Source organism: Anas platyrhynchos, chromosome 11 (assembly GCF_047663525.1).
Source record: "Anas platyrhynchos isolate ZD024472 breed Pekin duck chromosome 11, IASCAAS_PekinDuck_T2T, whole genome shotgun sequence".
Lineage (NCBI taxonomy): Eukaryota > Metazoa > Chordata > Aves > Anseriformes > Anatidae > Anas > Anas platyrhynchos.
In genome coordinates, this window is record NC_092597.1 from 21,800,963 (window position 1) to 21,825,551 (window position 24,589).

Below are 24,589 nucleotides of genomic sequence, written 5' to 3' on the forward strand. Positions count from 1 at the left end.
TTAACCTGTGCCACTGGCTTTTTGAATGTGAGTTTCCAGTAGATATGGTCAGTTCTCTTAAGTCTTTCCTGCTCTCCCTCTGTCCCCCAGCTCTGGAAGCCAACAGACTTAGCTAAATCTAGTTGCTGAATGAGTTCAGTAGTTAGCTGAAGATACAAACACTGCCATACTTCAGAGGAACTGAGCTGCTGCCAGCTATAAGTCAGTCTGCTTTCAACTTCCTTTAGTATTTCACCAAACTTGAAGTTTTGTTTGTAACTAAAAGGAAACTACCAAGTGGTTTCTTGCTACTGTTTTCAGCCTTTCACAATTCCCAGGAGAGGCAGAGGCTCAATTTGAGAAATACTACTGTAAGCTTTCTGGAGAAATGTATTAATATTGCAGAGAAAACTGTGGGCAGAGAAAACTGTGGGCAAAACACAAAATTGCTGTTCCTGTTCATTTTCTGACTTCTTCAGAAGTTGCCTATCCTCTTCAAACAAGTGATACTGATTGTTTGCTTTTAAAAGGACTCTAATTTTTCTTCTTTTTAGTAGGGGGAACAGAAAAACAGAGAGGATTTTCTAACAGCTTACAATTGCATTAATTTCAGTTACTACTAATCACTCTGCTGGGTAACAGCATGGAGCTGTTCGTGGTAACTGCTCTTGTATCTTCCATGGAGGGGGGTGATAGGCAGTGCCTCCTTCTCCACCTTCACAAGACTTTTGCTTAAAACTGGGTAAGACACTCCTTAAGAGTCAGCTTTGTCAGGGGTACTAAGACCTAATATTATGCCAATGACCCTTAACTATAGACAGTGACAGGTTAGTGTTTTTTTTTTTCTTGGGGAGCATGTCTGCATAGGAGAAATGGCCTGGCACAGTTCTAAATGGATAAGCTGTGGAGAAGTCATTACAACAACACACAATTCTTTGGGTAGGTAGGAATCCTAAACTTTGCAGAATTTGTTGGGGGAATATTCCTGTGTACGTGTGGCCTAGGTCAGTAGTGTATGCTGTCTAGAAAGACGGTACTATATCCAAATTATGTCCGTAGATACATAAATACGTGACACAGAATTAATAGTGTTTATTGAGAAAGGCCAACATTTTTCAGGCTTTGATTTTTAAACACTCTGTGTCCTATCCCTTCATTGTGGCTGTTACAAAGCTATGTTCTCCTCCATCCTCATCCATCTCTGTCACTTGAATCCACAGATGTGACTTCTTCAAAACACAATTGCTAGCAGAACAATTCTGAAGAGCACCGATGAATATGTAATACATTAGATTCTGATCACGCGCTTCGAATTAGTGTTGAGGAGACTAACGTAAGATAAAAGTACAGCATTCCCCAAAATGAAAGCTTCCACATCTGTACAAACGGGATGTGCCAAGGGCCAGGTTTGTGGTTGTGCTGGTGGTGGGTATGGGATGGGGAGCGGGTGAAGGCCGGGGGAAGATGAACCAGGCCCCACTCAGGCCTTTGGGTAGGCTTTGGGGCCTGGTGGAGAAGACCACGCAACCCCTGCTTTGACATGTCCTTGTCACTGAGCTGCCAGCCTTCCTCTGTATACAGCTCTTAGACACACATTTTAAAATAAAAGCTTGGCTGGTTCATGATGTAGGATGCCCAGAGATACACCACTGCAATGTTCTAAAGAACTGGGACCCTTTACTCTGCTATTTTTAAAGAGCTTCAAAGCTCGCTGTTTACCTTGTCCCTTCCAGCTCTTGTAACTAATGCACACGGATGTTAAAGAAATTGTTTGTGCTCAATAAAACAAGAGGCCCAAGTTTAACTGTATAGAAATTGAGCTTGCTGGTAAATTATTTGAGGATATAATGAACATTACCGTGACTTCAGATTTCCGTGAGTGAAGCTGGGGCTTGCACAGAGGCCAGCTCTGTTTGAAACAACTTGTCTGCAGAAGATCTTGAAACTGCAGAAAGAAAAAGAAGAATGTATTGAATGGAAATTCACAACTAATTGTAACAAGTTGTTGTAGTTAAAACATGCATTTTTGTCCTCTTGTTTTACCAGAGGCGGCCAATCTGTAAATAGTAATTTAAAAAGCATTATTTCATTATTTCTTAATAATTAGTTAAGGGGAAAAAAAATGTCTGGAACTTTGTGACCGGTTGAACTGAGTTAGGAAAATGATTAAACTTTTACATACCGAGGTCTGCTACCTGTAGAGAGAATAAAATTTAAAAAAAAACTTTATTTTATAATCCCATGTTTTACATTTCTTCTGTTGGGAAGAAACTTTTCCGTCATGCTTGGGAAACTACAGAAGAGGTGTGTTGGTGGGGATTTCTGCTTCCCATTACCGCACATAGCATGAGCTATGGAAATCAAAGATAAGCTATACTTCTCTTTTTTGTGTAGTTAATACTTTATTTTCTGTCACCTTAAAGCTTGCAAAATAAATCTGCAGAAGTATCTAACTCATTTCTGTGAACACACGAGCAAATCTTCAGCTCCCCGGCAGCTGCAGGTGTTTGCTGCCCGCTTACATAGCAGCCCTACAATAACCTGGCTGCTCCAGGATAGCAGCACTGCTGGGGCTGAGGTGTCCCTTGGACACTGGATCAAGAATTTTATTTATTTTTAAGGTGATTGTTAGTGGAACTAGTTCTATGTCACACTTGCATAACCACAGTAATTAGGTCAATCTTACTGATTGTAATTTTTTTAAAATTCTCTTTTCTATCTTATTTGCTTAAACAACTTTCCAAACTTGTGATGCAGGATATAACCAAAATTGTTGCTTTGTAATCTTTTTTAAACATAATTTTATTCAACACTTAACTTGCCGTACTTTGCCAAATTACTAATAACATTTTTCATTTGCCAAACTAAGGTTAACTGACGTTGGTCTGTAATCCTTTTTTTTTTTTTCTTTTTCATTCAGATGCAATCAAGAATGAGTAAGTGTTCTAGACACCGTTTCTAATAAATCACAAACGCATTAATAACCCTGGAATTTGTAAGGCGTGACCTAAGACACTAACAGCCACTAGATGTAGTAACTGGTGCTTAACACTGGAAATGTCCATTGTTAACACATTCCCAGGAAATATTTTTAGGCTTATCAGGGGAAAATGTCATACATTTGATAATCGGGTCTTTTTGAATTAGCTGGTGACCAATTTCTTCTGGGTATTTTAAGTTGTCTGTTCTATTTTGCTCTCAAGAAATCCACAGGATGTTAATTAAAAGGCATTTGTTTCTGAAACCAGAAATCATTGTCTCATAGCTGTATTATTGTGTACTCTTATACAGAAAATACAGATTTATAGTCCTCTGTAGCCTCTAATGCTGCTGTTTGCAGTTAACTTCTGAGAACCCCGCTTTCATTCACATTTAATGTATTAGAACTCTTTCTTTATCACCATAAGGATTCCTCTGCTTGGTTTCTTACCAAAAATAACTTTTCCTCAAGCTTGAGCATTCATCTGTTGTCCAAATTGTATAAATCCATTCCTTTGAGTGGTGAAAAAAACACCAGTGGACAAAGTAATTACTGATCTGTATTGGAGCTAATTACATTTAGCTACTGTGGTGATAAGTATAATAAAAGTATTATAAACTGATACAAAAAAACTCCCAATTTTCATGCTCTCTAATTTCCAATCCAATTTCTTTAAAAACAGACTGAGACTATTTTCCTGCATTACTTCTGCTAGCTTACCTTGGATAATTTTAGTGCTTAAGATAAATCCAAGCGTATACCTGTCTGTCAGCCCATTTCTATAGAAAAACCCACACGGGGAAAGAAAGAGGGGAACTGCCTGTAAAGGGTAACTGAAACCATCTACAAAAAATGCCCGAAGTAGAAAACAGGAAATAGTTTTGTAATCTCTTTACTCTGTGCTTACCAGGAACATCTAATAAACCCGTAACGTCAAGGTCTATTTAGCCAAGAGGCTTATCGCTGACTAGGAGGAGGATGGAAGGGTCGGGGCTGCCGTGCGTGCGGCGGAGGCTGGGATCAACCCTCTCGTCCCACCCCAACAGGTTTGGTGCCCGGTGATGCCTGGAGCCCCGACAGAAGGCATTCCTTGTTCCCCAAGCACCTCCTCTAATTGGTGCCAGCTCAGAGCTAATTGGAAAGGTCCATCTAGCTTACTTAAATTGACTTCTGATGCTTTGTACTGCTTTTTAAAGACGTGATGGGTCAAACAGCTCAATAAAATTGCCATACTTTTCTCTGTGAAAGCAAGCACTGTCCTTTACCATTAATAATTATACAGGTAATAGGTCGCAGTAGGGTGCTCCACTGGTGACAGGTTGTCTGGCTGTTGGCATAAGCACCTGCCTCGTGTGTTGGGATAAGCGTTGTGACTTGGGCAGTGATGGGGTGACATAGCTGCGTAAAGCTCCTTCCTCGCGTCGTGACGCAGTTAAGTCAGCGATCAAAACATCGACCTTGTGTTATTGGGGTAACTTCGAAAAAAGATGCAGAATAAGAAATGGGAATAAGAAAAAATAAGAATAAGAAAAAGGTACAAAGGCAGGCAGCTAGTTTGGGCAGAGGTTTGGAGTGGCTCCTGTTGGAGAAATTTTTAAATTAAGTAAATATCTTCAGCTTTTGAAAGAGATACCGAGCATGAGTGGAGGACGGAGAATAATATAAAGGTATGTAACGTCGTGATTGGCGTGAGAACTATTATTTTTTGTGTGACTTCAAGAATGCTAGGCACTCGACAAAGCGATCAGGAAGCAGATCTAAAATAAATAAAAGTACTTTGTAGTTTTCCAGCCAACGCCTCGTTATATTGTGAAATTTGTTGCCACAGGATGTTTTGGATACTGAAAGTATGAATGGGTTCAAAAAACATTAGACAGATTTACAGAGGGCATGCCATTCACAGCTATTAAAGACCCAGATCTGTGTGCAATCTCTGCTTCAGGAAGGCCTGGAGCCACTGGTGCTGAAAGCTAGAAGGGTACATTGGGACAGGATTTCTCAATGTCTCTTGTTCTGATCTTTTTTTTTTTTTTTTCCTTCCCACTTCTTCCTTGGGATCCATTACTGGGTACGCTGAGATGCAAGGCTAGATTAACCTTTCTTGTGTTATATTGCATGGGGGACCATTTTTCAAGGTGTTTGACTTCTAACAGTTTCCTGAATAGAGTTTGAAAGGGAACCAGTTATTTTGGAAAATCCTTGCCAGAAATTCATGTTTGTGTGATGTCAGTAAAGCTTTTCCTCTGTAGACAGCGGTTAACTCATATTTTCATCTCGTTCTGTTTGACGAGGTTGCGGTTGCATCCAAAGCCTAAAGGCTTTGTCTTTTCATTAAAAGGAAAAAAGCAGTCTTTAACTCTGCCACGCGATCCTTGAATAACTTTTGTAAGCCTCGCTCTCTAAGGGGACTGCCTCTTCCTGCTGCAGTCGAACGGAGAAGTTTTTGTCTTCGTGTCTGAAGAGCAGCAAGAGTGAAGTTCTTGTTTTTGTTTATTTCCCCAGGTGATAAAGGGGTAGAGAAAAATGCACAAAAAGTTAAACAGATTAGTAATGCTGTTCTGCAAACACTTGAGCATATGCTGCCACCTCGGGGGAATCCTCACGTGGATAATGTCACTTTACACTGACATCAGTAAAATCATGTGCATGTAAATGTCAGTGCTTTTAGGATGCATCCCTTAATTTCACTGAATTATTGTTCATTAGAAAGGTACTAATTTCCACCTTTTTTTTTTTTGGTAATTTTTTCCATCCCTCTGCCTATGCCCTTTCCTTCTTCCTCTCAGAAAACAGCAAACATCTGTGATTTTACTGAGTAAATGATCTCTTAAAGTCTCTTAAAGTTTAAAATGTGATCATTTTACTTTTGTGTGTTCCTTTTGTCTTTTCAGGACAGCCCAGAAACTTGCAAGATCTATGCCGAATTAAAATCCGACAGTGTATAGGCCTTCAAAACCTAAAACTACTTGATGAACTACCCATTGCCAAGGTCATGAAAGACTACTTAAAACACAAATTTGATGATATCTGATATCCATGAAGAGAAGAACTCTGAGCAAGATTAGTTATATTCCAGATACTGAAGAGGCTTGTTGCCTTGCACAAAGTATATCCTATGCAAATTCTGATTTTTCTGTGAAGTCAGAAGGCAGGTATACACTTCCTTGGGTTTTTTATACCACACGCTAGAAGGTCTTAATTTTTGGTTTCTTGGTCCAAGTTTACAAGGTCCAAGCTTTCTATACGATATTACATTTTAAAAGTTGCTGTTGGGTTTTCATTTGTTTGTTTTCACATTAAGTGTGCGGACTTGCAGTGGGGATGGAATGTAGCCTCTCAAGGGAAGTGATTGGTTGGAATTGGCATGCTGAGCAATTATTCAACAAAGAGTTCGGAAATCAAGGCACCGGTCCTGCAAAGGGATACCGAGAGAGACCTTCGGAGCCCTGTTGTCAGTTGGAGCTACCAGGGTGGATGTTTTTGCAGGATAGAGGGAAGAGTTGATAATCAATGTGTCATTGGGTACTGTATGAATATAATTTGGAAATTAAAAAAAAAGGAAAAAAATGCAGTCACCCTATTCAATTCGAGGGTCTATACATTGGCTCTTTTATTTTATTCTCTTCCTTATTACTGTAGTTTGGATGCCCATAAAATTCAGGCCCTATTCTTTCCTGACATTCCCTGTAAAACGGGCGGCTGTTTGTAAGTCTGTTTTTAGCAGTGACAGTACACTACAAAGAGGCATGGCCTCTGTATTTTTTACATTAACTTAAGGTTAAACAAAGTTAGATTTTTGAAGCCAATGTATTCTGTTCCTCATACAGTGCCTCCTGTGCAATAATCTTTCTGATGTATTTTCCCTTTATGTGTGATTTTTTTCCTCCCCCCACTATTCCTCATTTAGTCTCAGTGCATTATTTGTGAGAATAGGAACTGCTGCCTCACTGTAGTGTTGACGTGGCATTACTAAAACGATGGTGGCAGTTGCTGTTCGTTATTAATCCCTGAATTTCATGAATGTATAACCTGCTTTATTTCACTTTCAGTTGAAATTTTATCTACGGGTTCTCAGCCAAATTGTGTCCATTTAAAAAAGAAGAAATTGGCCAAGCCCCTTCAATTTTAAAGGCAGTGGTGGATTTTGTTGTTATTGCTCTGAAATTCAATTTGTTTCAGGTTAGAGAGTGGGAAGTGCACGTAAGCGTTAAGTTGCATCTTATATGTGCACAAACAAGAAAACACCCCCTTCATATTGGAAACTTAAATTTTGCAAACATCGTGTGGTTTCCTATTGATCCGAAAACAGCAACTGAAAGGAGTACTGCAATTTGGCTACTGAATGTGTTTTTCATATTAGGTATTGAAAAGATCTGTTAAAGAGCTTTGTTTCTGACCATAAAAAATGAAGTTCTCACTATCAAAAAAAAAAAAAAAAAAAAAAAGATTGGGCCAAAAATTGCAGTTGTTTCACTCTCTTTATTTTCAAGGGATTATGGAGTCATCATAAGGTTCTTGCCAGTGTCTTCTACTTTTGTTTTGCCATCCGACTGACTCCAGAAGGGCCTCTCTGATACCAGGAGTGCTTTTATACCAATTATACCAATGGAAGCGGGAAGGTGGAAGGAACAATGGTGGCTTTTAACACTGTCACTTTCAAAATATTTAGTATTAAAAAATATATATAAAAAAAAAAAAAGCAAGAGAAGCAGGTATACTCATTTAACTATGTTAGTTCCTTTTAATATCTTACAGCCCTCAGTTGCAGTTCCTTGAGCATGAACGTTATCACTGATAATGGCTGCACCCGGGACTATGGCAAGCAGTTGTCTCCCTGTTGTGCCTGACCTTGCATCAGGTTTCTTAGCGAAAATAAGTGATTTTGGAGATTCGTGGCTCAGAGGATTGGCGGTGGGATGTTGAACCTTTTTATCTCCAACTTGCATCGGTTCAAGTCCAGCCTGCTCGAGCAGTGACTAAAAGTAAACGTGAGCAGTGGCCACCTCTGGGCAGTGGAGCTTGATGATGCTCCTGCAGACGACGTGTGATGGTGGTGGCACTGTCAAGGAGACAAACTGAGCATGTGGCTGGGGTGTGTGCATGAGCCTGGGTGCATGAGGTATCCTCCAGCTTTTCCCGAAGCAGAAAGGGTCGGCCCTTAGGATCTTTAAGCTCTGAGACATGATGGAAGTTAAGAACTGGCAGATTTGAAGCATGAATCTTTGCTTTTGTGACATGAGATCAGAACCTTAAAACTGCTTTTTTTCCTTTAAGTACTTAGCATTGTTCACTACACTTGTAAGTTGGTCTAAACCAATATCCTTCCCCGTTGAATTTTTACAGTAATATTTTCTAAGGTAATCTAGAGTATATTTTAGTTGCGATCTATATTAAGGCAAATTATTCGTTCTGTCTGTTGCTGTGACTGAAGAAAATTATGGAAGACTTTGTTGGTAACAAGAGTGCTATTTAATGAAGAAATGTGTAATTCCATTATTTATTGTTTGAGGTTTGTTTTTTGGTTATTTCTTTTAAGTAACTGACACCTAAAGGGAACACACATACACTTCAGGCCAGTAAAAAGCCTTTCTTTTGAATTCATTTTCATCTTATCCTCTTTCCCCTCCCCAAGGTGGGAGGGAAGCCCTCATGTCTTATATGCTAAGCCATCTCTTGCAGCTGGTTTCCCTGATCTTGATTCAGCGAAGCACTGCAGCACGTGTATTTCTGAACCTCCTGATAGCTCTGCTCGCTATCTTAAGTTATACATGTGCCCAAGTAAAGTATGATTATTCATTGTTAATCCTACCCAAATTTCAGTAATGTGGAATCTGTTCTTTTTTATTATTTTAAATATTGTGCACAAATACTTTGAGGAAGAAAATGGATTTTTTTTATTTTTTTTCATTTGGACTACAATGTGGAAAAAGAAGTGCATAACACAGTTCTGTTGTGTAGCCTAGTTCCATTACCATAAAATTCACAGTTAACACTTTTAATAAACCTTTAAAAATTGGCAAATACACCAAAGAATCAATATGAGGAAAAGACTCTGATCATTAACAAACTGCAAACCTCATCCTTTAAAACAAAGCGGAAAGTTTTTTGTAAATATTTATGTTTATAAATGTACAGCAGAGTAAGAGTGTTTTTTAGATTATTTAATTACCATATTTCTAAACTATTTACATTATAGACAATACTTGTTAGTTTGAAAAGCTCTTGAGTGTTTTTTTGTTTGTTTGTTTTGTTTTTTTGTTTTATAAATTCATTATCACTCATGCTTGGAATAACTTTGGCTTCCTTGGGATAGCACGGAAAACTCATTTTTTTGGCTCTAGTTGGCGATAGTAGGAGAACACATCTGGACAAACTCATCAGAAAAATACCCTGAGGCAAAAGAGAATATGTACCATGTTTACCAGGGTGGACCTGGACTAGCTGAAAGATTTGGGATCCTAACGTTCTCAGTTAAATCTGTCCAGAGCCCCCAGTGATGTTGTAACAAGCAACTCCCAACCTTCCCACAAGTCCAGCTTCCATGCAACTCTGTGTTATCAATATCACGATGTATTTTGTTCTTCCTTTGCAATGTAAGCTTTTGCTTTGGGTCAATTTGAATTTTAAGAAGAAAAAAAAAAAAATTGAATCTGGTTAAAACATTTTTTTTTGTTTATGTTCTGTTTGTTTCCAATGTAATGTTTTAATAACACGATACCACTTTACACATTTTCTCTCAATGTTTGTCTGTCTCTTCTACTCCTTTTCCCATCTCCGGTGCACGTGATTCTGGTAATGCATTTGGTACTCAAATTTGCCCCCTCGAGTAGGAGTTCAGATGTGCATTTTACCAGTAAATCAGAGAATAAAACTCACTCTGCGCTCTAGGGCTGGGCTTCAGAGGGGGGAACAAGCTAGCCTCTAGTTATGAATAGCTGGGTTTTCCCTGCTCTGATTCCAGTGCAACCACTTCAAGGTCTTCCAAAAGTTTCACCTTTCCGTCTCAAGTTCATAGGCTGACTAAAATACATAAATGGACCAAATAGAGGTCGCATTTTGCAGATGAATCTGTTTTGTGTCTTATTTACTAATAAAAGTTGAATAAGGGGCCTCTATGTGAAATATTCCTGGCACGCAAATGGGAACTGGAAGCAATTGGCTTCAGTCATGAGAGTGATGTATAAGCTAAAGTTGCAGTAAAGTTTTGAACCCTAAAAATCTGGAGAAGGAGCAGCCTAGATTTAAAAACATAAGCGTTACAGCTAAAGGGGGAGAGAGGGGGAGATGTTTTCCATTGGCCAGTAGCAAACTATGCAAACATCGCTGCAGTACGTAAGCTGTGCAACCACCAGTTGTGTTTAGAACTGTTGATGATAGTTGCTAACAGACTGGTCACTGGTGTATTTACTAAATGCTGTTAAAGACTTCGTTCCTGTTTATGTATCCTATTTCCTGTTTGAGTGTTCACTTGTTAAGTTTAAAACAATTAATGACTAATGTTACTACTTCAAAAAAAAATTTACAAGCTGCTGACAAATGATGTTGTTTAGAGCATACAATCTTACCAGGTGTTGGTGTAAGTATGTGATAAGGACATATACATATTTCAGATGGCAAAAGGCTTTTTTTACCATAATGGGTAACAAAGCTTTTGCTTTTCTGAGAGCAGAAGTGATGGAGCTGATGAAAATGAGCAAAGATCTTGGAGGTGAGTTCTGCCCTGGCTCTGCCATGCGTTTCCCCAAACAGCCTGGGCTGAAGAATTTAACTTCTTTGCTCTAGTCTCTCCCCTCTGCTTGGGTTGGGGCTACCACAATGTCAAAGGCTTTACAACATTCTCTGAGACTGGAATAATATTGAAAGGCTGAAGTTATTCTTTTCCCATATCACTAGCATATTGAACCTTTTCTGTCTAATTCTACTTCTTGACTTAAGTTATTAACCGAAGTATAGCTCAAGATGTTATTTAATCTCATGACAATAAGAAACAAACCAGATATATGCATTGCCTTACGAAACCATGCTACCAGGAATTCCTCAGCCAGTGCATTCTCCAGGGATCCACAACGTGCAGCTGGAGCAGCAAAAAGTTGGGATCGAAAGCTGCATTGACTTTTATTGGGAAATCTCCAGCTGTCTAGCGAAGAAATTGTAACTCCAGCTGTTTCCTCCACATCTGGGATCTCTAGTGCTGCTGACTGCTCTTTGTGAGGTCCCAGGTAAGTTTTGAACACTTATGTTAAAGGATTGTTCTTATGCTTGCAAGAAGGATGTGTGACGCATCTACAGAGGGTACTTTTAAAGGGTCTGAAGGTATCCCTGTACCTTCTCTTCTGCCCCATTTTTTATATAGTGACATTTGTGTAGTCTTACAAGTGTGTTTAAGAGCTACAGATGCTACAGAGTATGGTTTTTCCCCCAGATTTTTACTCAGTCTATTGCAATTTTTCATAGCTATCAACATCCATGAAGTATTCCTCAAAGGTCTGGAAAAGGTGAGTGAAAAGCAAGCTTACAGTTAGTACGTTATACAGGGGTAAATGCTGTTATGAGAAAATTTAAGTCTAAAAATGACTGATGTACAGCAAGGAGCACCTATTCTTTGTTAAAGACCACAACATTGACCATAACTCTTCTGTTCAGACTTGCAGAAATGAGTTTATTTGCAGTCTTACTATTCTCTAAATATATAAATATTAATATATTAATATATCAATATTAATAGTTAAATATACCAGATTATCATCTTCTCTGTCACTTCCATTAACTCATGGTCTGAACTTTTGGGTAGACCTGTGCGGTGTCAAGAGTTGGACTTGATGATCCTTAAGGGTCCCTTCCAACTCAGGATATTCTATGATTCTATGAACTCCTGTTACCAAATTCTGTCCTCATTTCTGACTTATACCATTGTAACTCAATGACGCTGGTTGTTACTTCACATTTAAGATAGTGTAAAAGAGCAAATAATTCATTTGGATAGCCAGTTCTCAGTCCTGCTTCTTGTCTGATGGCCTAATGAGGAGAGTACTTAAAATTCTGTTAACGCAGCCTGCACTCACAATGCATTTGGAGTACCAGGTTGCAAACTTGTTTAGCATCTTGTTGGCTGCAACAATTAGAGCTGATTAATACATCTGACCCTAAAGTGAGGCTGTGAAAAGTTGCATGTCTGTTCTTTTCAGCTCTAAGCCAATTCTTTGTGGTTTTTAGGTTCTCCTCTGTTATTATCTGACTGTAGTGTTTGCATGGGATAACAAATTTAGATTCGGGTTGCTCCAGTGCTTGATTTTAAACAACAGAGCGTGGCCAGTTGGATGGCATGGGAAATGTGACTTCCAAGCTGCTTGACCAGAGATTCATCCCCTAGCTGTCTGGATACAGTTCACCTTGTAACAGGTCATAATACTGCTGTTAGGAAGCGAAAACAAATTTTTAGAGAGCAATCCATCTGAAAATAGCGACTGGGATGTTTGGTAGGGCGATGAGGTTGAGATGTGGGATTGTGTGTGAGAGAGCCGAAAACGTTCCTTCTGATCTTACAGAAATATCTGGTATGGGGCTTGTTGGGAGTTTGAATGCCCTTAATATAAAATAATCTGCATCAGTATTTGAGTCTGTTCCCTCTCTGCTTCGTGTAAGCTATTTAATGATTAGTGAGCCAGAAAACAAATTGTGTTTTCTTATGTTTCAAGCACCCTCCTGACTTTGATTTCAGGTTCCCACTCTGAACAAGGCAGAGCAATTAAGGATGGGGATTTGAACTAATGTTCCTACCTCTTAGAGCTGTGATTGTAGGGTTATAAAATTATGCCAAAGAGAGGGAACACCGACCAATACTCCTACAGTCTGTGAGGCTGACCCTGCGAAGTCACTGAAAGCAGCAACCCAACTAAGTGGCACTCACCCTAATGTCTCTTACACATGTGAACGAAGACCTGATGTTTGCGGGGGCTTTTTTTGTCCCTGCTTATCTTAGATTACAGATAACTTAGACCTCTTCTGCCTCCCTGAGCACCTGGCCACAGGCTCTGGTGGTATTTGTCTCTTGTCTTTGATACTGGTGCTGGGCTTCTTCTCCTTGTCACAGCTTCGTTTCCACACCAGGTCACTGAGGAGGGCAGGGAACGAGGCCTCCCTTGCTCTGAAGGATCCCAGCAGGCAGATCACATCACAGGAAGGATTTGGGAAAGGAATTGTTGCCACAATGTTGGGATATCGTGGCTGGAGCATGTTGGTCTTAATGCTGTCCCCTCTGTCCTCTGCCTCTCTCAGGCATTAGTTGCCTATTGTCAGCCTGCCCTGCACCATTTCCTCATGGCATGAAGGCACAGCTGCTGGAAAATGAAAGGTGATGAGGAAAAGGAGATGTGGGGCTGGTGATAAAGGTGGCAGTGACCATTGGCGTGTGGTGGCTGGGGAGAGGCTTATGCCTTTGTCACAGGGTGGCTGAGCTGCTATTGATCTGTTGTCAATGTAAGTGAAAAATCAGAGTGCTAGTTCTCGTGATGCTGCTGATGACTATATGACTTGTTTTTTATTTTATTTTAATCTGCTTACTTGGCTGAAGAATCAATATTTTTTCTTCTTTTATAACCAAAATATCTTAACATTTTCATTGACTCTGCTGTCAATGTTTCATCCCGGATTCTTCACGGATTCATCACTGATTTGTCCTGTGTTGTCATAAGACCTGAGCATGCTTAGCAAACTTCTTACTCATCACCGCCAGTGACAATTTTAATGGATCAAACTCTCAAATGGAACAAAGAAATCTTGTATTGGCATATCTGCATAATGAGTGCTATATTCTATACCTGTGCTTCTGGTTGGTTCTTATCCCAGTAAATGAAATTATTTGGCTTTCCTTGAGTCTCATTGGGTGTTAGCAGCCAGTATTAAAATACTTCAAGCAGTTCTAAATAAGACTTCCTTTGAACAGTGATCCAGATATGGACAATTCCAGTGTTATCTGGTAAATGGTTCAGGTAGCCTCTGCTGCTAAGTGATTCTTGTGCTTTGAATTTTCTTCTTCTCCCCAGGCTTAGGTATAATGCTGATCATTTTTCCCCTCAAGCCATTTTGCCAGAATTTTCTAAAATCTACCATTTGGAGCAAAGAAAAACTCCACTGAATGTGAATTGCTTTCACAATTCACTGGCCTACCTTCTGTCTTGGTAAGAGAACAGCTTTTACTGAGAGCAGCCCCTGTGCTTTCAAGGGCGTTTTTGTCTGCCTCTACATTCTGCCCAGATGTTCAGTGTCTTAACTGGTACTTTTTTAATTTGTAGCTATCTTGTCAATAAAGCATCTTTTTATCAAATGCATGCAGTGCAACAGTTATTAGTTATATACGTATATACAGCTGAGCTTGCTGGCTTTGAGTATTTCCTGTGCTTCATAAATACTTATATAATCTGTTATGCAGGCTCAGCTGTTCTTAATTCTAATGTGATTCATATCGTGCTTAGAAATTTGACATTCTTGGCTTGTCAGAAATATTAATATATGTTAGTGCCATATCTATTGAAAATTGACATGTTTTTTGCCGTGCTTTAATTTTCACTTCTTTATATTGCAGCATTCCACATTGAGCAACACGGCATTGTTTGCTTTTAAATTTCCCTCTCTCCCTCGGTCTTGAGAAACCAGAAATAATTAGATTATATCTTTCTCTTGGCTTGCAGAGTTTTCACTTGTAATGAATTATGCCATGCAAAACTGTATCCCTCCAGTGAGAATTTGGTTGTCATTGTTATGAGCTACATCTGGACTGGATAATTCTTTGTACTTTGCACTACAAAGACTTTTTGCCCATGGCTTGGCGTCAGAAATTGTACCTCGTCAGCAAGTAGGGATAACTCCTTCCTCTAGCACGAGTGCCACGCTTAACCCCCTCAGGCCTTTCTGCTGTGGGCAGAGCTGTTACGTGGACACGAATATGGCTCTGGAGCTCCAGAGATGCAGCTGAACCACCTGGCCAAGGCAGAGCACCTTCAAGACTTCCACCAAATAACCCTCTAGCCTGTGCTTCAGCCTCCTGGGCATTAAATGGTACTTGCCTTGGGATTTATTTCTGAACAGCACCGGTGGGTGAAGCTGGTATGGCCTTGACTCTTCATTTATAGACAGCTGAAAGTATTACGGGAATGCTCCTGTGGACAGGTCCCCCCCTTCTCCACTGGGTCACGGGCACCAGAAGGGTAGTTCAGGCTTCTGTCTACTTGAGCCAAATAATCTGTCCCAATAACTGAATGAAAATTTATCTTCAGAAGTAATTTGAATGCACCTTAAAGGCCCATATGATGGCAAATCAAAACCCTTTACTGTTAAGCCATTTCTGTGTTTAATTATCCTACCAGAGAGGAACTGAAGCTTTTGTTTCCAGGTTGATTCTTTCAGCTGGGAAGTAATGAATGTTTCTGTCTCTCTGTAAAGTCTTTCATCTTGATGATATCATGTTCTTGTATAATCATTGGGGTAGTAACAGATTACTGTTCAGACTTCCTCTTTAGAATGAGACTTAGAGTTTCTCTCTCTTACTCCCCATATGATTTTTGTTCTCATCATCCTTTATGTCACGCTCTTTATTGAACATTTGCATGGTGCGGAGCCACCACTTCCTTACTGAGGCTGTTTGATTCCGACAAGGCTTTATAAAAACAAACCTTGTTTGGACAATTCTCGTATTTGTGAAGTAATGAAGAAGCAATGCCCTTCAGTTTCCCAGAAAAGAAAGCTAAAGTCTTGTGGGTTTTGGTGGTTTTTGTTTGTTACCCACCCCCCCAAGTCCGCTTGGTCAAGAGAGCATCAAGCACTCAAAGCAGAAGTGCCCCTGTGTGCAGAAAGCTTGGAAGCTGCTCTAATTGCTCACTCCTAAAATATTTCCTTCCATAAGAGCCGTACTCAGAGCTGGTGCTGGAAGAAATACTCTCATTGAAGCATAAAGGTGGACTGGTCTTGAATTTAAATAGCATTTAAGTGCAACCTTTTTCTGCCCATGCAGAAGGAAATGGACAGGTTGCTTTTGAAGTCTCATTTTTCTTCTTTGTTTCCTGTCCTCATCCACTTCTACTCCCATCCTTTTCCAAAATGTATTACAGCAAACAGTGAAGTCAACTATTCTGACAAAAAAAAAAAAAAACAATGCACACCTTTGAATTAAAATCCTGTATTTCTGTGTTGTGTATACTTTCTTGAAACTTAGTTTTTTTTATTAGAGTGTAAATGAAGTCCAGATATGGCCCCACAATCTGCTGCTGATCTCTGTAGTGTGATCGCTTGTAAAGACAGGAGATAAGCTGCTGCTTAGTCAAGTTTCCTTGACTCATCCGTCTTACCAGAACATACTGCAGCACAGATACGTCACATTTGAAGTAGCGTTTATTCTCAAAGTAGCTAGTCACAGCTGCCTTTTATTCCTGCAGCACACAGATGTGAGGTTACAGTACAGAGCTCCCCCCAGAATGATGTATTGCTATCATGACCTTGACTTCTGCTCTTACGGAGGCTCACGGCCATAAAAATCACTTTGTTCAAGAGCAGTGGCTGTAACAAATAAGCTTAGCTAAACCATCACTTCTTCACTTTTACTGATTTCACTCTTCTGCTTTATGACAGAGGTTAATACAGAGAATTAGATTTCAGTGACATTGTTTAAACCTCTTTATCCTTGTCTAATTAAACTGAATGCTTTAAAGATGATTCATGTTGCTTGACGCCCTTGCATCTAAATACTCTTTTAGTTAGAAAGTAAAGGAGAGGTGTAGACCAGAAATTCCAATCATCTTTCAATTCAATGATTGAGAGAATTATTGTTGGTTTCTTTTGTTTTTAAACTTTCACTAGGAAGCATTACGCTTTTCCAGTATCTGTTGTGATGTTAGCCAGATCCTGGATAGGCAGATTCCCAGCTGGAGTTGGCAGATGTATTCAAGTGACTGTTTCTGTGACTTCTTTGTACTCATCAAAGTTTTCATTCAATAACTAGCTTTAGCTGCTTGTTCAAGCTCCTAGCAATTTAATAGTTTAGGAAGTTCCTAGGATATCTGTTGCCTTTGTGGGGGTTTTGTGTTGCACTTTTTTTTTTTTTTTTGTCAAACTCAATATCAGTGCTATTGTTAACTTCCAGTACTTACACCTCCACGCACAGCCCAGCAAAGCTTCCCTCCTCACCCTTTTCTGAAAGCCAAGCATGTTTTATTCCTGTAGATTTGGTACTGCAGAGCAGACACCCCTTTGATGCACCACCCAGTAGGGGTTGTCAGTAGGACCCAGGACTAGGCACCACCTTCCCTCGTCCCCATCTCCCCACGCATCCAGCCTCCTGGTTGGGGAGCTGTGCTGTGTGCTGCTTCAGAAGCCCCAGGGAGGGGGATCAGGACTGCTTGACGCCCCATGTAAAGTTCCTTCCATCGTAGGATAGTTGTGGTCTTGCGGCACATTCTTTCACTTCTTATCAGCTCAGTCAACACGGAGACATTGAAACGAAAGATTTCTGCCATAGTATGAATGCTTCTCAAGCTACCAGGGCTTACTCAGTTTTGCATAAGGCTTTGGGTACTGCCTCTTCCCGAAGGTGTTGTGTGAGTAACGAAGGCAGGGCTGAAAGGGACTCTGGTTTCCCCTCCTCCTCACTGCAGGAGTTCATGATATAAAGAGCACAGTACTTCGGCGATATTTGTTTCTGTTTCTGCTTGTGGGCTTTTCACAATACTGTGGTCAGGAAGATGACAAGATAAAGGATGACTAATTTAAATTTCCTCCCTCTTTTGGAAGAGGAATAACCCCCTTTTCTGATTGTATTTCCTCTCCCCTCTGTTGGAAATGTTGACTCAGAAATCCATCACAAAGGAAGTAAATTCATTTGAGTTTCTATTGAACCTTGAAAAGCTGCTTTTATGAAGTTCTTTTTGGAGACTTTCAACAGCGGGCCTTTGACAAGAGCAAAGACAGAACTGAAACTCCCAGTCCCAATCCTCCAGTGTCAGTGGCTTGCCCTTGGCTCTTGCGCCCTATTGCAGATGGAAAATGAGACCATTACTCATTCTTGGGGGTATGATGTGTGATCCGACTCCTCAATAGCTGTTATAGTAAGAATCTGCCATACAAGGAAAAATTACTGTTAGCTGATTGAATAAAATGCCAACAGAAATCTGCTTTGCTTTGTTCGGAGGTGAGAGAAAAAAGAATAGGCTGATGAATGGGATGGCTTCCTTCACCATCATTTCTCTTTACAAAATTTCTTGTCAGAATTTGTGCGTTCAGCCTTCATTTTTGAAAGCATGTAGAGTGGTGATCGTATGCATTCAGAACAACTTGGTTTTTTCTGGGACAGCATAAGTCAGGAGAACAAAAGCCTCCAAGAGATATCTGTTTTCAGTCGCATGCTGCATGTGTTTCAGGAGCAAAATGGTTGTCCTACATCTGCAGCATGGTGTGGAAAAGGTGCATGGTGCTGAAAACGAGAACAGCAGTTTTATAACTGCAGTAGGAATATGGAATAGGTGCCTCTGCCTGAACTGAACTGTCATTGATTGCAATATTGGGCTTTTTATGCCAAAAGAAGACATGGTTGCCCTTGTAAAAAGCTAACATTTATTGGATTAGCAAGAATTTTTCAGAATTTGATATAAATCAAGATATGTGTTCTTGCTCTGAAGAGGCTGCGTGGTCCATCCTAGCCTTGCTAGCCTGATCCCTGCTTTCATCACCCTTCCCATGCAAAAGCAAAACCTTCCTCTGAACGCCTAAAAATGAAAAGCCCTTTCTGCATTTTTCACCTCCTATAGGGTAATCGGAGGCCTCTAGATGGTTAAAAATATAAGTGCATCAAACCAAGTCCTGCTTGTTAAGCAATAATAATTGACGGAGATGAGATTAGGAGCAGGCTCAGGCCCTGCTTACCCCTGGAGGAGTGATTCAGTGCAGAAGAACACAATTGGTGCATTGTGGCTGTAGTTGGGCAAGATAGGCTTTTAAATAAATAAGCTTCCTCTGGTTAGCTATAACACTGAGCTGCTTCTTTCAATGCTGGCTTGTGCACTGCTGTCACGCAGGGCAGCCTGCCTGCCTGCAGCCTCTGTCAGATGTACACTGTATGGATTGCACAAGATGTTCAAACTTTGATCTTACAAGTCCTTCTCCTGAGCTATAGCTGGTACCAACAGGTTTTGTCCAGGTAATGTGGTTCAAGATGAGGTGGCAAGTCTTTATTTCATCTCTTTTTTGATTGATTGACTTGAAAGAGAAGTTTTAAAGAGCAACATGATGTGGCCGTAGAAGATGCCCACCTGATTGTGGATGTGAGTTATAGGGCTCCAGGACTCAATTTTCACCAGCAAGGTAATTATCTGAACTTCCAAACATCTCTGAGGTCAGGCTGTCACATTAGTAAATCAAGTTTCTGTGGTGGTGGTTCGGATAAAGAACTATTTTTTTAAAAAGATGTGTTCAGTAGTCAAAAAAATAATCTCATAGATAATCGGTCTGTTTTGTGTAACAGTTGGTTATGTGTTTCTTGGGTTTTACCAGTTCTCAAAGTAACAGGTGGAAATAGGAAAGCAAATAACAGAAGTAAAATGAGTCCATGACTTTTTTTTCTTACATCAACATTTGAGCTTATTTCAGAAGGGTTAAAATCTGACAAACATCTCCTGTGCTTGTCCCTAGTTGTAAACCAGTCTGAACTCACAAAACTCAGCACTCGAGCTCTCCGGTCACTGCAGCTTGCTTATCTGGCCAAAAACCTGACATTTCTATGACCGAAAATACTCGGTTCATTAAAAACAGAGGGGGCAGGGGAGGCTTTGCAGAGAATTTTCAGGCAGGGTCATTTGGGGCATTTTTGAGGGAGCTGTTTTGGCGGATCTCGGCGTTGCACAAAGCGAGGAGCCTGTCGGAGGCCTGGGAGGTGGTGCTGGGCTGCAGCCACGGTCCTCGTCCTCATAGAGGCCATGAATATTTCACCGGAGCTTGCTTGTTGTTGTGCGAGGGTGAAAATGTTCATGCCTAGTATTTAAAGATGTATAATCTCCATAATGAAGTGTGCTCTCAGCACTCCGTTTTAATTTGGACATTTGCGTTCTCAGTTTTGCCTCGCAGCTCCTGGAGCCCAGAGCTGTGTATTTACAACAGCTTTTTGAGGCCTTAGGGCTTTGCCCTCAAACCACCATTTCTTATTGAGGGTTTCTAATGCTTCTTTTGAATACAGGCACAGTGGTTAATGAATTGTTCCCTGCCTGACTTTACTTCGGGCGGTTATTTGCATCCACTCTCTTTGTAATAACAGAATTAAAGGGCGTGTTAAAAAGACTTATGAGCAGTAAATGAAGCAACGAGCAAAGAAGTCCTGTTTGTATGCAAATGCTGGAAGTGCTTTGTCATGTTCTGGGATCTATCAGCTCCCTCGACACTTCCAAAAACTCCAGCCCCATCAATCCTCTGTGCTGAGGCTTTAAGCCAAGGCCTGGTGAGGTCGCTGGGGTCTCCCCATCGCCACCGCTGGGCTCTGGGCTTGGGTCTGAGGCAGGAGAGACATCAGGGGCTACCGACCACTCCGATTTCACCTGGAGCTTCTCTATATTAGGAAGGCTTTTTGACTTCTGCTGATAAAAACAAGTTATGAGAGCCAAGGAGTAGCCAAATTTTGGAAAGTTTTGCATTATTGTCTGTGTTGGCCACTGTCTTGATCTAATGACCTCAGTAGCTGCGAGCATTGAGCCTGCAGTGCCTGTGTGACGGAGCCAGCCTCTCTAGCTGGAGCTGGAAGAGATTAACAGTTTTTGTAGCTTCTGGCAAAAGGAGAGGACAGGAAGCATGTTGACCAGCGTGCCAAAGCTCAGTTTCCTTCTGAGTATACGAGTCTGTTGGGCTCGCAGTGAAGTTATCCCTCAGGACTGATTTCAGGAGGTGATTTCCAGCCCTGTCCCTCGTGCCTGTGGTATCTGGTGGAAGCTGTGAGAGCCCTGGGTGTAATCCCTCTGTTCTTCAGCAGGGACAGGCTGGAGAGCTTCCAAACGCTGTCCCGTCGGTGCCGTTACCTTTTTATCACGAGGAACGGCAAGGTGCTGCAGTGCTGGGAGGAGCGAGCGAAATCTGCGTTGGCTTTATGTGGCCGTTGAGCTGCTCCACTGACTCTAATAAGCTGCTTTGCATTATAGGACAGGCAGATCACTATCTCAAGAGATCACCGCAGTTTGGCTCGTTTTCCTTGAGCTAGATAAGCAGGAAGGACGGTCCCTGATGGGAGGAGAAGGAGCGAGGAGACATGTGGCATGTGCAACCTGGAAGATTTGCCTATGAGCTTGACTTGCCTCCATCCAGGGAAGGAAGCTGATGCTAATGGCTCTGCATGAGATAACAAATTATACTCGAGCATGTGTTTTGTGTATTCATTACAACATGTCATGGGGGGCGGGGGGACAGGATGTATAGTGCGCGCTTATTTCTGGAGCCTCAGGAGAGCTGCCCAGATGTTGAAAAGAAGTAAGGAAGAGAGTTGGAGATAAAGGAGAAGGACCTCCAGGGTGGGACTGTAAAAGCTGATCCAGAATAGGAGTCATTGTGTTTTGCTCTCCGTCACACCAGCTGGCTTCAAGTGGCAAGGGAGCTTTCCAGATAAGCTGTGGACAGTAGGAGCATAAATAAGGAACTCGTTCCAAAAGGTTGAAATAAAAAAGCTGAAGGATGCAGTACACCCATAAATAATTATTTAAACGAGCTCTCTTTAAAACAGCTGCTGGGCAAATTGTCCTAACGTGAGCCTTAGGTGTGGTGTGAAATATGGTGATAGTCTGCTGTTTGTTGATAGTTGTTGTGCAGTAATCTTAAACAGGACGTTTAAAGAAACACCCTTGTAATCGCATTGCCATATGTAGCTGTGCGCCTGAGATGTTTCTAATCCATGTGGTTAGCTGTCAGAGGCTGCGTTAGTGACTGATGTAACTCGGTATGCTTGATCGCTGTGTGCTCAGAGCATATGGTTTTGAATGAATTATCCCTTTCCAGTCCTTCCCCAAAGGCTTTCCCGGGACTTTCCTCCTGTTCTGCAGAGCTTTGCTGTGGCAAATGGCAGTGGTTTCAGGCTGAAGTGGCCTGAGGTGCAGCTGACCCGCCGGGGTTGCCTGATGATGATGTTTCTGTTCTTCTCTTTGCTCTGGTGCAGTTCTGCCCTATTTTAATTTAACCTCTGGTTCTGCTAAACCCAAAGTTCAGGATCTCATCCATTGCCTGAGCATGGAGAGCGTTCTTGCTGTAATGGAAGAGCATGCTTTGCTTCCCCACCATTTCTTGTCATTTTGTGTGTCTGCAAGAACCCAGATGCTGCTGCTTTTACTAGGTAATGAAAGCCCAGAACATTTTTTTTCTTGTGAGTAATAATGCATTTTAATTGTCCTGAATTTAGCATGCATAGACTCTCATTATTTATTCCCCTCCCAAAACACTGTAACCCTGTGGGATAAGTTAAAAACCCCTCCCCTGTTCTGTCTGATCTGTTCCCATGTCCTTCATTTCCTTGACTTTCTCACCGCTGGATTTTCAGAACAGAGTTGAAAATCCTTTTGCATGAAACCCCTTTTGCCTCTCACTTGCATCCTCCCTGCAGAAAATTTGCACCCTGGAAAACGCTTGTGACTTGTGTCAGCTACCCGCTATCCAGGCTGTGAGATGAAAAAGTGAGCTTTGCAAAACATAATTCAGAGACTTTTGAGTGTGCTATAGGATGCTTGGTGCATCACCCAGGTCTCTTGATGCTCTCGAGTTGACTGTGTCTGTTGCAGTATGGTCACAGTCATGATTTTCTGAGCATTTAGGCAAGGCAGTTTACCTTAAATAGTTGTGAGAAGAAGAAACAAGCCCCAAATTTTTGTTTTTCTCCCTGAATCTTGCCTGAAGTTAGCGCAATAGAGCTGTAATTAGCAGATGCCTGTGCAACGAAGCTCATGTTGCAATTGATCTCTTGAAATTGTGAGATGGATAGACTTGTCCCATCAGTCAGGCAGAGTGGGGGACCACAGCCCTTCCCAGTGTCCCAAAGAAGGGCAGTGTTTGTCCTTCCTTTCCTTATAAGAGGGTGAAGATGATCTGTAGGGGTACATGTTGATGTCTTCAGCTAAATACTTGAAAATAGCAGAATTTGATCCAAGCTGTCGTAACTTCTTGCGTCTGCTCATGTTGGAGTCAAGTGGGTGGACAAGAGAGTAAATCAGCAGAGAGCTGTGAAGATCGGGACGATGGGCAGTGCAGCGCAGCTGACAGATAATGGGATGATATCATCCATTTCCTGGAAAATGCGAGGATTCTGGCCAAAGCATTCCAGACCCCGAGTGCTCAAATGAGCTGGAGAGTTCTTGGAATATTTTAAACAGAAGTTTCAGTCGTCCAGGTGTAACATGATTAAGGATGAGTAACTTCATGGCAAGATGTGACTCAAGATCAAGATTTCTGGTAACTTTTTGCTAGGCAGCAGTAAAAATTATAGGCAAGGAAGGTGGGGGTAGTAAGAGTTATGGTCAAGATTTGGGGAAAACAATGTGTGGTCATTAAGTGGCTCAACATTTGTCACTTTGCAAGTTGTCCAAGCTGTGTTACCATCAAACACAAGAATGTTTAGGCTTAGATTTTCATTTTTCCTCTACAAATCAGGAATTGGAGGTGTTGGAACAGACCAATTCAGTAAGGGAGGGGAAGATGAGGAAACTGGGGACAGAACATGCACATCTGAGAGGTGATCTGAAAGGAGACTGTGCTGGTGAGCTTTTGGAAAGGGTGACTGCTGCGTTGTGCATAATGGAGAAAGGTCAGCTGCCTTCTGTTGGTTTCTTGTTTGTAAGCTGCTTGATTTCAAACTTAAAATGAAGCAAAAACTGGACAGAGAATTTGTACGTCTACTTCACTGGCAGTAAAGGTAAGGAAAGCACACCACAGGGTTTCGTACCTTGGGGTGGGAGCAGATGTGAACACACACCTGCTTTTTTGAGATCCTCTACTGAAAGAGACTAGTGGAAAAAAAAAAGGCTTATTGAGGTAAAAATAATGCACAATGTCAGCATAAACACCAACAGCTACAAGTGAGCCTAGTAACGCATCTGGTGTTTTTCCATGAGTCCTCAAAGCATAAAAATAAGCTGGGGCTGCAGTCCATGCTTCCTCCAGCTGCTGAAATGAAGGTGCAGGTACATTAAGGTAGAAGGTGCCCGTCTGGGCTGCTAATAGGTTATTGTGTTTACAAGGATCGTCAGAAGATAAACACACATGAAATGTCTCATCCTAATTGTATTCTGTGCTTAGCATATCTGGCAACCGCGAGCTAATCTTTTTTTCACCCTTTTAAGATCAGTTGGCCAACAGCGAGCACCCAATTATCTGGATGCCGGCTGTTCTGACGGCGTGTTTACACACTGTCTCCTGTGCGTAGACGTTTAATGTGGGTGGATGGGGGACAGGGAGGATAGAGAGCTGGCTGGGACTAAGGACAAGTCATCGTCTGCCTACCAGAGAGCCAACACATTCCTGAAAGTGGAGCCCTGTGACCCGTATTGTGCATCGGGGTCTTCTGGAAGTCAAAGTCCCAAAGGAAAGACGAATGGACACAGGAGGATCCCGTTGGTGTGTTTAGCAGTGGGATCC

General features: G+C 41.3%; 1 protein-coding gene across 6 annotated transcripts in view; it reads left to right on the top strand.

The window, feature by feature from the left end:
- The window catches only part of ASB7 (ankyrin repeat and SOCS box containing 7), a 30,551-nt gene extending 22,096 nt beyond the window's left edge, over positions 1-8,455 (top strand). For 4 of the 6 annotated variants that reach the window (XM_027465765.3, XM_027465764.3, XM_021266612.4 and 1 more), the window contains one exon: positions 5,851-8,455. In XM_027465765.3, coding sequence (XP_027321566.1) covers positions 5,851-5,990 — 140 coding nt within the window. In that variant the 3' untranslated portion in view covers positions 5,991-8,455. Of the gene's footprint in view, positions 1-1,199; positions 5,787-5,850 lie in introns of those variants that run through there. The other 2 variants (XR_003499724.3, XR_003499725.3) reach the window with 2 other exon arrangements.
- Positions 8,456-24,589: the final 16,134 nt, after the last annotated feature.